Below are 11,832 nucleotides of genomic sequence, written 5' to 3' on the forward strand. Positions count from 1 at the left end.
TCCTCAACGTGTAGAAATGCTTTTCCGCTCAGCTGTTGACAGACGAGTCGCTGCACGGAGGCGTGATGGTGAGAATGATCTGGGATGATCAATATGATCTGGGATGATCAATAGGATCTGTCTGACTACTAGTTAGCATCTGTAGCTAGGGAGCTATCCACATCGCAAGGTCGAGCTTGCAAGTCTGTGATTAGTTTGATTGCCGTGCATGCCTTTGTCCCGTACTCATAACTGGCTGTTCTGTGCTTATATGTTCCGCAAGAATGAATAGTTAGCTGGACAACTGCTACAAAACATGGAGAAGCAGCGTTCAGTTTTTATGCTCCACATATCTGGAACAAACTTCCAGAAAACTGCAGGTCTGCTGCAACTCTTGGTTCTTTTAAAACAAGCCTGAAGACTTTTCTTTTTGCCACTGCTTTCTAAGAGGAGCTGTTTATCAGTATACTGCACTGTGACTTTTATTCCTGTATTCTATTTGTCCTGCTTTTTGTTTAAATGTCTATAATGACTTGCTTTTTGTTTTAATGCTTTTAATTTGTCTTGCCTTTTGTTTTAAATGTCTTTAATGTCTTGCTTTTTGTTTTAATGCTTTTAATGTCTCATGTAAAGCACCTTGAATTGCCCTGTGGCTGAAATGTGCTATATAAATAAACTTGCCTTGCCTACAACCAGCGTGCCCTCCATTTAGAGACATTTCAGAGCAAGCCGCCGAGGGGGAGGGACAATAACTTGATTATCCAGTAGATGGACACATATTTCACATTATTCTAATAATAATTTATGATCTATTATCTTTCCGAGCAGATCTGTCCTTTCTGTTGGACGGTTTCCAGTGTGCCCGCCCGGACGAGCACACCTCCTATGGGACCCTGGGCTCGGCCGTGCCCCCCTTCGGATGCGCGTTCTCCACCGGTGTGTGTGCATCATTCACAACTTCCTTGGCTGCGTTCAGAATCACATACTACCCTACTAGATAGTACGCCAAAACAGGATGTAGTATGTCCCAATGCATAGTATGCCACATGCAGTATGGCAAAAATACCAGGATGTCCTACTACATCCGGTCGTATTTTGCAGTATGCAAGCCAGCAGGCTTTTCTGGCTATTCTGACCCACAATCCTGTGAGCAGCGTCACATGTGCCAGTCGTGACATTCGTGACAGCTGAAGACGAATGTCGTGTTATGGACAGCGACGGATGTGGGTTAATTTCAAGGCCCAATGTTATGACAAGGTAGTATGTCCCAATTGGATGCCTACTGCTTGCAAAGTACGTACTTTCTAAGGGCAGCTGTAGTAGGTACTGGTAGTAAGTAGTAGAAGTATGCGATTCGGAACGCAGCCCTGGTCATTCCGCCAACCGGGCATGCGCGTGCGTCCCGTCTGTGCACTGAAACTGTTTTCTGATCTGCAGCCCGAGGAATGCAGAGTCTCCTGGCGGTGGCAAACGAGGAGGGGATCATGAGGCTGTACAACACGGAAAACCGGCAGAGCCCAGTTCTTAAAGGTAACATAATAAGGCACATGCAGGTTCTACTGCACCGGAGTGGCTCGGTACGGGTTAATCAAGCTCTGTTCACATTTTGGGAAATAACTCCTTCCATTCTCCACACAGAGTGGATGGCGCACGAGAACGCTGTGTTTGACATCGCCTGGGTGCCCGGGGAGGCTAGCTTGGTGAGTAGTTTCTGGGATGATGTTTATTTAGTCATGGTCCGTCTAACGGGGGGCGGCTGTATAGCTCAGGGGTAGTGCGGGTCGTCCAATGATCGTAGGGTCGGCGGTTTGAATCCCGGCTCCTCCTGACTGCATGTCGAAGTGTCCTTGGGCAAAGACACTGAACCCCAAATTGCTCCCAATGAGCAGGTTAGCACCTTGCATGGCAGCTACCGCCATTGGTGTGTGAATGGGTGAATGAGAGGCCATTGTAAAGCGCTTTGGATAAAAGCGCTATATAAGTGCCGTCCATTTACCATAACTCCGATGGCCAGTACATATGTGGCTCCACCAGGACATGTAATGAAGCTGTGTGTCACCCTCTTCTCAGGTCACTGCTTCGGGGGATCAGATGGCCAAATTGTGGGATGTGAGATCCGGGGAGCTCCTTGGCAGCTTCAGGGGTCACCAGTGTAGCGTCAAGTCTGTTTCCTTCACTCAGCAGGATAAATGTACGTTTCATGTCCACCCTTATTAGAGCCCAGTCATTTCTCTCCCACCTGTGTCTCAGTCACCTTGGTAACTGTCTTTGTCTCGTTTCCTGCAGCTGTGTTCTGCACTGGCGGCAGAGATGGAAATATTATGGTCTGGGACATCAGGTGCAGCAAAAAAGGTATGAGCACAATGTTTAGCGTGTGCTTTAGACTGCACGCTCCCTTTAGTCTGGTCCTAAACCTGTTTGTTTGTTTGCTCGCGGTCTTTTCCAGACGGCTTCTACAGACACGTGAAGCAGATAAGTGGAGCCCACAACAAGACGACCAGACACACGCCCTCTAAGATGAAGAAGAGACGGCCCGGCCAGCGCGGCATGGCGCCCTCTGTGGTGGGTGGTCTTAACTACAAGCCCAAGGACCCTTCCAGGGGTTTTCCTGGCTCAGAATGGGTCTTTGGGGGGTGATACGCATGCAATCTTTGGGGGAAACCTCAGTTTTATGGCGAGTAGCCTACCAGCGTATAGAGGCCTGTATTCTTCGCTGTCGTTCTGACTGAGCTCACTTTTCACAGTCTTGGGAAATCTCCCGACTTGACACAAAATGGATATGAAGACAAAATGTTTAAGATACTGATAATCTGTCTATTAATTATCTCAATTACTAGTGGTCCAAACCATGGACAATGCAAGAAAGAGGGATGGGCTGCACTTGAAACAAGCTATCAAACACATTTGGAGAGGATTTGAATTGATATTTTTCTTCTCCATTTTAAACATTTTGGCACTGGTGATTTTCCTTTGGCTCTGGCTAAAAGCTCTTCGGGGGGCGCCAAAAATTCCTCTACGCAGGAAAACCTGTACTTTAGATGATTGTTTTGTACTTGTGAAGATCAGGAAGCAGCGAGCGACGCTGATGCTGACCCTGTTCCTTCCTCACAGGACTCCCAGCAAAGCGTTACGGTGGTTTTGTTCCGCGACGAACAAAATCTCATCTCCTCTGGAGCCGTGGATGGGTAAGAACAGTCATGGGCCTCTGACAATGGGCCCCTTATAGATAGAAAAATATATCAATAAACATCATTAACATTACTATTCACCATCCCTAACCAGCTAATATCAATAGTTGCATTTGATAGTTTGTTGATGGTAGTAATAGTAGGTCTGTAGACTAGGTCTGTAGGTCTGTAGACTAGGCCTGTAGACTAGGTCTGTAGGTCTGTAGGACTGTAGACTAGGTCTGTAGGACTGTAGACTAGGTCTGTAGACTAGGTCTGTAGGTCTGTAGACTAGGTCTGTAGGTCTGTAGACTATCGATAGAAGCCCTCGAAATAGTGTGACTGAAGTCAGTTCTGCTCGGTGTCTAAACACATCTTCATGATCACCAACAATCTCCCCAAATCAGGATTATCAAGACGTGGGACCTCAGAAAGAGCTATACTGCTCACCTCCACGACCCCGCCCCCCTCCGGGCCTACCCCTACCCTGGCTCCAGCACGCGCAAGATAGGTAGGTTCTCTCACCAATAGTGACCACCCCTGGAGGTTTGGGCCTGATGTAGGGAAAGGTCATTTTTTTTAAAGTTTTTTACAGATTATCGAAGTGTAAATTGTAAGATTTCAAATGATGTGCCATGCATTGGAATCAAATATTTTAAGAACATATGTTTCTGTGAATGTTGGAACAGCTGAAATCACTAAGCAGAGAAAATAGAATAGAAAGATTCAGAGCTGTTCACACTTCTCACAGGACATGGACTTCTGACGACAAAATATGACTTAGTGATCCTAACACTGTTTGTTATATTGAGTGGGTTCTTTGCAACTTCAATTTTCGTAATATGAAAAAAAGAAAGCAGTAAAAAAAAACACAGAAAACAATTTATTTATTTACTTTTTTATTAAAGCGAGATAGTTGAGGTTACCTAGAATGAACCTGTAAACTGTATTGTTTGTGTTACAGGTTATTCTGGGCTTGTATTGGACTCCACTGGATCCAACCTGTTCTCCAACTGCATTGATGACAACATCTACATGTTTAACACCACTGGGCTGAAAACGACCCCAGGTAAACAAGTGTTTTTATTCATTGCAAATGTTACATTACATTTAGAGCGCATGCTTGGTGCAGCTGCGCTACAATCCATTCCCATTCAGCTTTCATACTCATACAGTTCAATACCAATTTCTACCTCTAGATGGGGCTAGACTGTCTTCTCTAGTCTTGGCTGTAGACGTTTGTGTGGCACTTTCACCAGAGGAAGGAACAAGCCAAGCTTGTTTATTTCTCACAGTTGCTGTGGTCATTCAAGGTCATTCAAGTCAGTTTGACCAGATTTTCAACTCAGCTGTCAGCCATATGGTGTAAACAACAATCCAAGAATGTTTTTTAAACATTCGTCTTGCGGCATTTGGATTGCAGAGTCTCAGCTACCTGGTGAAAGGTTTTGTGTGGGTCAGTGGGGTCAGGCTGTCAAAGACGTCGTCACCATGACAGGTTATGAATGCTTGTGTTCTGTATGGATATGTGCTTGAACACACACTAGTGCATTATGCCAACGGCCGTGAGGTAGAATGTGATTGGACGGTCAGGCACAGGCCTGAGACTTGTCATGTGAAATGACATCACAACAGCCCTGTGGCTACTGAGTGTGGAGTTGAACACAGCTTGTGTTCGGAGGCGGTCGGACTAGTTTGACGCAGGGCACACCTCAGCCCCCACTCCTCAGTCATATTTGTCCCGACGAGAGATGGATATTTGAGTATTTAAGTTTTTTACTGTATTAAAAAAATCTAATAAAGGCTAAACGTCAGTTTCAAAAACCTGACTGCCTGTGCGCATCCCGAGTACCGACTTGTTCTGTACTTCCCCGTCCGTAGGACGGACAGTTGGGGGGTGGAGGTCTGCCTCCAGCGTCACCCCACCGTGTCGTCTGCCTCCAGCATCACCCCACCGTGTCGCCCAGGGGGCCCAGGGGAACCGTGTAGTTTGATATGTACAACCTCTTCAGGAGCATTTTCACCCCTACATAGGGGGACTATTCTTTTTGTGGGATTACAATTTTTTTATTGTATTTTATTATAATTTTATTGTATTTTATTATTTGCCGTTTTCGTTATTGTTGGTGTTTTTGTTTCCCGTAAGTGCTTACAACAACAAGTCCTCTTTAATTTCCCAATGTGGTTCCAAAAGAATGATTAGGATCATTTGATGTCTGTGCTCTGTCTTTAGTATCTCTGGGTCTCTCTCTGGTCTCTCTCTGGTCTCTCTCTGTCTGAAGTGTCTCCAGGTCTCTCTCTGTCTTTAGTGTCTCCGGGTCTCTCTCTGTCTGAAGTGTCTCTGGTCTCTCTCTGTCTGAAGTGTCTCCTGGTCTCTCTCTGTCTGAAGTGTCTCCTGGTCTCTCTCTGTCTGAAGTGTCTCCTGGTCTCTCTGTCTGAAGTGTCTCCAGGTCTCTCTCTGTCTGAAGTGTCTCCAGGTCTCTCTCTGTCTGAAGTGTCTCCAGGTCTCTCTCTGTCTGAAGTGTCTCCAGGTCTCTCTCTGTCTCAAGTGTCTCCAGGTCTCTCTCTGTCTGAAGTGTCTCAGGGTCTCTCTCTGTCTGAAGTGTCTCCAGGTCTCTCTCTGTCTCCTGGTCTCTCTCTGTCTGAAGTGTCTCCAGGTCTCTCTCTGTCTCCTGGTCTCTCTCTGTCTGAAGTGTCTCCAGGTCTCTCTCTGTCTCCTGGTCTCTCTCTGTCTGAAGTGTCTCCAGGTCTCTCTCTGTCTGAAGTGTCTCCAGGTCTCTCTCTGTCTGAAGTGTCTCCTGGTCTCTCTCTGTCTGAAGTGTCTCCTGGTCTCTCTCTGTCTGAAGTGTCTCCTGGTCTCTCTCTGTCTGAAGTGTCTCCTGGTCTCTCTCTGTCTGAAGTGTCTCCTGGTCTCTCTCTGTCTGAAGTGTCTCCGGGTCTCTCTCTGGTCTCTCTCTGGTCTCTCTCTGGTCTCTCTCTGTCTGAAGTGTCTCCAGGTCTCTCTGTCTGAAGTGTCTCCAGGTCTCTCTCTGTCTGAAGTGTCTCCTGGTCTCTCTCTGTCTGAAGTGTCTCCTGGTCTCTCTCTGTCTAAGTGTCTCCAGGCGGGGTCTCTCTGTCTGAAGTGTCTCCAGGTCTCTCTCTGTCTGAAGTGTCTCCAGGTCTCTCTCTGTCTGAAGTGTCTCCAGGTCTCTCTCTGTCTGAAGTGTCTCCAGGTCTCTCTCTGTCTGAAGTGTCTCCAGGTCTCTCTCTGTCTGAAGTGTCTCCAGGTCTCTCTCTGTCTGAAGTGTCTCCGGGTCTCTCTCTGTCTCCTGGTCTCTCTCTGTCTGAAGTGTCTCCTGGTCTCTCTCTGTCTGACGTGTCTCCAGGTCTCTCTCTGTCTGAAGTGTCTCCGGGTCTCTCTCTGTCTCTCTCTGGTCTCTCTCTGTCTGAAGTGTCTCCAGGTCTCTCTCTGTCTGAAGTGTCTCTGGGTCTCTCTCTGTCTGAAGTGTCTCCTGGTCTCTCTCTGTCTGAAGTGTCTCCAGGTCTCTCTGTCTGAAGTGTCTCCAGGTCTCTCTCTGTCTGAAGTGTCTCCAGGTCTCTCTCTGTCTGAAGTGTCTCCAGGTCTCTCTCTGTCTGAAGTGTCTCCTGGTCTCTCTGTCTGAAGTGTCTCCAGGTCTCTCTCTGTCTGAAGTGTCTCCAGGTCTCTCTCTGTCTGAAGTGTCTCCTGGTCTCTCTGTCTGAAGTGTCTCCAGGTCTCTCTCTGTCTGAAGTGTCTCCAGGTCTCTCTCTGTCTGAAGTGTCTCCGGGTCTCTCTCTGTCTCTCTCTGGTCTCTCTCTGTCTGAAGTGTCTCCTGGTCTCTCTCTGTCTGAAGTGTCTCCTGGTCTCTCTCTGTCTGAAGTGTCTCCTGGTCTCTCTCTGTCTGAAGTGTCTCCTGGTCTCTCTCTGTCTGAAGTGTCTCCAGGTCTCTCTCTGTCTGAAGTGTCTCCAGGCCGGGTCTCTCAGTCTGAAGTGTCTCCAGGTCTCTCTCTGTCTGAAGTGTCTCCTGGTCTCTCTCTGTCTGAAGTGTCTCCAGGTCTCTCTCTGTCTGAAGTGTCCCCTGGTCTCTCTCTGTCTGAAGTGTCTCCTGGTCTCTCTCTGTCTGAAGTGTCTCCAGGTCGGGTCTCTCTCTGTCTGAAGTGTCCCCAGGTCTCTCTCTGTCTGAAGTGTCTCCAGGTCTCTCTCTGTCTGAAGTGTCTCCAGGTCTCTCTCTGTCTGAAGTGTCTCCAGGCCGGGTCTCTCTAGGTCTCTCTCTCTCTGAGTGTAAATGTGCTTGTCTCTCTTCTCTTAGTGGCAGTGTTCAGCGGTCACCTCAACTCTACATTTTATGTCAAGTCCACTGTGAGTCCAGACGACCAGTTCTTGGCCAGTGGCTCAAGTGACCATCACATGTTCATCTGGAAGGTGAGCAGTCTTGCATGTTTGCTGATGATGTGCTGCTGTATGTCTGCGCTGCTCCATGTAGTGTTGCATGTTGTTTTATATATGTGTTGTGACGTGTCAATGTGTGCTGTTTATAACTGTCTTATATCTAAATTTGTTTTATTTTCAGCCCCCTAACCCCCTTCCCTCAAGAGACTTTTGCTTTTTGCCAGGCCGCCTTTGTAAATAAGAACTTGTTCTTAAATGCTTGCCTGGTTAAATAAAGTTAAATAAAAAAATATATATAAAAAAAATACACTAATGTTAAAGCCCTTTAAAGTATGGATACAGATAATGAATAGCATTGAGAGATCTTAATTGTATAATACACTGCAGGTGTATATGCGATAAAAATATAATGTCGGTGTCTTAACAATGTATTTTCTTATTTCAGATCTCTGACCCAAAACAGGCTCCCATGATGCTTCAGGGCCACAGCCAGGAGGTGACCTCTATCGCTTGGTGCCCCACAGATTTCACAAAGGTGAGACCATGATTTGAATCGCTTCGGACCTTGTGTGTGTGTGTGTGGGGGGGGGGGGGGTCTTTAGTCAGCCACACGGCAAGCAACACAAGTACACACGTTATTGGCGATGCAGCACACGCACAACTTGAAATTTTGTTAGTGTAAATAATGCCATCCATTCAGTCTTCCAGGAGCAGATGTTAAATCTGCTGAAAATCATTGTGGTTAATGTTACATTTGGGTCTACAGGATGTGCGCACGGCTATTTTGCCTTTTGAACATTTCGGTCTATGCCATGAAACTGATAAAGCGCTAGTTTAAGTGGTGTGGAGGCGTGAATCTGGCCCTGTGTAATCTCACGCTCCGTCTTGGCAGATTGCTTCCTGTTCCGATGACAATACCGCACGGATCTGGCGTCTGGACCGGGGGGTGGACGGCGCTAGATCGTCTGTCGGAGAGGCCAATCTGGTGGGCTGGGCCTGCGCTAGGAGACCCAGTGAGTATTGTTATTTAGCAGAGTTGCTCGGCGCTTTCTGGTACCATTTCATTGTTCATATTGAAAACGTACCGCTTGGTCTGAACTCTGTGGAGAGTAAACGCTGAAGTCTTGGTTACTCTGCAGTGATTGATTCATGGTTCAAGCAAACATGTCCTCCCGCCGGTGTTCTGGGCATGTGTGGAATGCACGCTCCAGGCCGCGTCGTATAAACAGAGCTGCCTCTCGCCCGCGGTGCCCGCAGCCATGCGACGCATGCGCCTGCTCTGGAGCACAACCAAGGTCTCACTGTCGCTCTCTCTCTTGAAGGGCCCTTGAGCCAGACCGAGGGCACTCCGGCCAAGAGCCCCAGGGCGGAGAGTCTGGGGCCCCTGGCGTCTCCCCAGCCTGCCGCCTGCGCCCCCAACCGGGCTGCCCTGCCCCTGCCCTCCAGCACCCCCTCGCACACCCACACCCAGGGGGCCAAGGCCAACCCCCCACGCCAGAGGACCCCCTCCTCCATCAAGCAGTGGTTTTCAGCGCGCACCCCCGGGTCTCCTGGAGAGCAGGTCAGCCCTCCCCTGCGGAGGGTGCTGGGCTCCGGCCCCCAGGGCTCCACCGGGGGGGCCCCGTCCTCGGAGAGGAGGGCCAAGCGCAGGCTGGACACGGGCGACGGGCCTTCGGGAGGCTGCGAGGGGGCGGGGGAGTGCGAGTGCGTCACAGAGCTCTACCCCGAAGCCAAGAGAAGCCGGGTGCTGGTGGGGAGGTGCTGCCCCCAACAGGAACCTGGCGGAGAGAGCCAGGTCCAGGACGACCCAGACCTCCATCACCTCCCCTCCACACAGGCAGACAAAGAGAACAGCTCCCCCAGAGGGGGCCAGGAAGACCCAGACCTCCATCACCTCCCCTCCAGACAGGCAGACAAAGAGAACAGCTCCCCCAGAGTGGGGGACTGGTTGTCCGTGATGGGCCAGAGACTAAAGAAAGGTCACGGAAGCACAAGCAGTCCCAGAAGCCCCAATGCCTCCAAGAGGCAAGATGGCAGGACACCAGTCTCACCGGTAGGCGATAAATCTGGTTTCAAGCTAACTAGTAGCAAATTAAGTAAAGATTTTATATCAAGATATAAAACCGACTGTAGTAGTAGTAGTAGTAGTAGTAGAATCCAGACTAGTAGTAGAATCCAGATTAAATACAAATATGTAGATATACATTGGGTTGCCTGTGTAAGGCCTGACGTTAAAATGTAGTCATTCACCATGTCCTCCTCTTCCCTTTCTCTCAGTCAATGTACTCCCCAAATTCCATGAAGAAAATCTCCTCCTACTTCCAGAGAAGGACTCCTGAGTGACCAGCTTGGACTGACATGAGGTTATCAGGAACTGAATGAGATTTTGAATCAGTCGGGGATCACATTTTGTTCAAATGTACATTCTTTAAACATTTTGTGTATTTAGATTTGTATTTTTAATTGGGATCACTGTTAAACAGACATTTTAAAAGAAATATCCTCAAATCCCAATGGATACAGTATTCTAATTAACTTACACAATGAGTTCACTCACTCAACAGAATTGAAACCTTGTCAGATTCCTTATTTTGTGCATGCACTTTGTATATTTGGCTTGGACTTCCAGGCCATCAGTTTATTCATACAAGTCATGGTGTCTGATGTGCAAGTGTGGAGTTTGTTTATATATGTGTACATATTGATTACTGCTTGTATATTGCTTGAACTTCTTTGTCCTGTTGAACTTTTTATTGATTAAATTCAAGCAATTCGGTAAACAGCAGACCCTGTTTCTTTCTGTATCTCATCTCATAACCTCGTTTCCAGTACACCACACCCAACACACTTAATTCTCATGTACCAACAATAGAACATTGTCCTATGTCTTCCAGGGTAATATTATCTATGGCGCATATATAGCCTAAATGCAAGACCCTCACATTTTAAAAAGCGATTATCGATCTTGCAGTTGGGTCCATCCAGAGGGTCGACTGCTCGCAAGGTTATATTAACCACATGAAGATGGGAGTAATGACTATTCAGATGCGCATGCGCAATAGCCTGACTATTTAGTTGCCTTGCCTACCTGCCCAGCGTATTTTCGTCATCGGTAGGACGTTAAATACTAAATAAGTATTTAAATACTTAGATATTTCAAATATCTATTCGACGAACGATAGTATAGTCTACATATAAGCATTTTCTCGATTGTAGCTCGTGTGTCACACGTTTTAAAGATATGTGAGCTGATGGAAGAACACAGCAGAGATATTTAAATATGTTCCTATATAATATCTGGATTGTGAGACCGTCTCTATTTGTTTTCTGAACAGCGTGTCACGTGGTTAGATCCCGCTCATAACGCAACTCGATTGGTTAGAAAAGTATCTCACTTTGTTTTGATTGGCTACTGGAAATGCCTGTCAACGACGTCAGACGAACTCTACAACGACGGACCAAGTGTTTCTGGTCCCTCTGGTTAGTTCAGACCGCTGCTCTGCCTGCTGGTTTTATAAAGTGTTTCTGGTCCCTCTGGTTAGTTCTGGTCCCTCTGGTTAGTCCAGACCGCTGGTCTGCCTGCTGGTTTTATCGGGGGAGAAGTTTCTAGTAGAATAGCAAAGTGATTTAGTTGTGCTTTTTGCACTAGCACCAGTTAGCACCAGCTAGCACTAGTCAGTTCGACTCAACCATCCGATAGCGAACACGGACTATCTGTTTCTGTGGAAACAGGATACATTTAACTAGCAGATTTATATTTTAGTTTGTCACTTTTCGTACTAGCTAGATATCTGGCTAATTTTACGTTATAACTCGGGTTTTCTCGGGTTGTGAGTGTGGTGTGTCAGTTAGCCAGCCAGGCTAGCATTAGCTCACAGGCTAGCAGTAGCTCACAGGCTAGCAGTAGCTTCTCAGGCTAGCAGTAGCTCACAGGCTAGCAGTAGCTCACAGGCTAGCAGTAGCTCACAGGCTAGCTAGCCGTCTCAGGCCAACTGCTCAGGCAATGACAAGCAACAGGTAGATAGATAGATAGATATGTTTTGCAATTATGATTAGTCAACACACACATGCAGAAAGGTAGGTTTATTCTCGGTTTTTCTAAAAGATCAGTCCTGAAACCGTTTAGCCAGGCAGTTGAATGTCATTAGTTCTTTGGCTTGACGAGGGTTCAGCTTTAGTTTAGTAAACAACACCGCGGGACTGTCAACAAGAAACGGACCGAATGATGCGGGCTGGGGAGGACTAGGGAGTCTGACTAGAGACCGACCCACCGACCTACCGACCGGGCTGGGGAGTCTG

General features: G+C 47.5%; 1 protein-coding gene across 1 annotated transcript; it reads left to right on the plus strand.

The window, feature by feature from the left end:
* Positions 1-16: 16 nt before the first annotated feature.
* dtl (denticleless E3 ubiquitin protein ligase homolog) lies at positions 17-9,872 on the plus strand (the record flags this gene model as incomplete). Its single annotated transcript, XM_084440164.1, has 15 exons — positions 17-68; positions 808-915; positions 1,417-1,509; positions 1,618-1,679; positions 2,050-2,170; positions 2,266-2,331; positions 2,426-2,541; positions 3,091-3,164; positions 3,554-3,657; positions 4,111-4,215; positions 7,454-7,566; positions 7,979-8,068; positions 8,426-8,546; positions 8,856-9,602; positions 9,859-9,872. 15 exons carry the CDS (start codon positions 17-19, stop codon positions 9,870-9,872), a joined length of 1,986 nt encoding a protein of 661 aa, XP_084296290.1.
* Between the last annotated feature and the right edge of the window lie 1,960 nt (positions 9,873-11,832).

This window comes from Borostomias antarcticus, assembly GCF_949987555.1.
Source record: "Borostomias antarcticus genome assembly, chromosome: 6".
In the NCBI taxonomy this organism is placed as follows: domain Eukaryota; kingdom Metazoa; phylum Chordata; class Actinopteri; order Stomiiformes; family Stomiidae; genus Borostomias; species Borostomias antarcticus.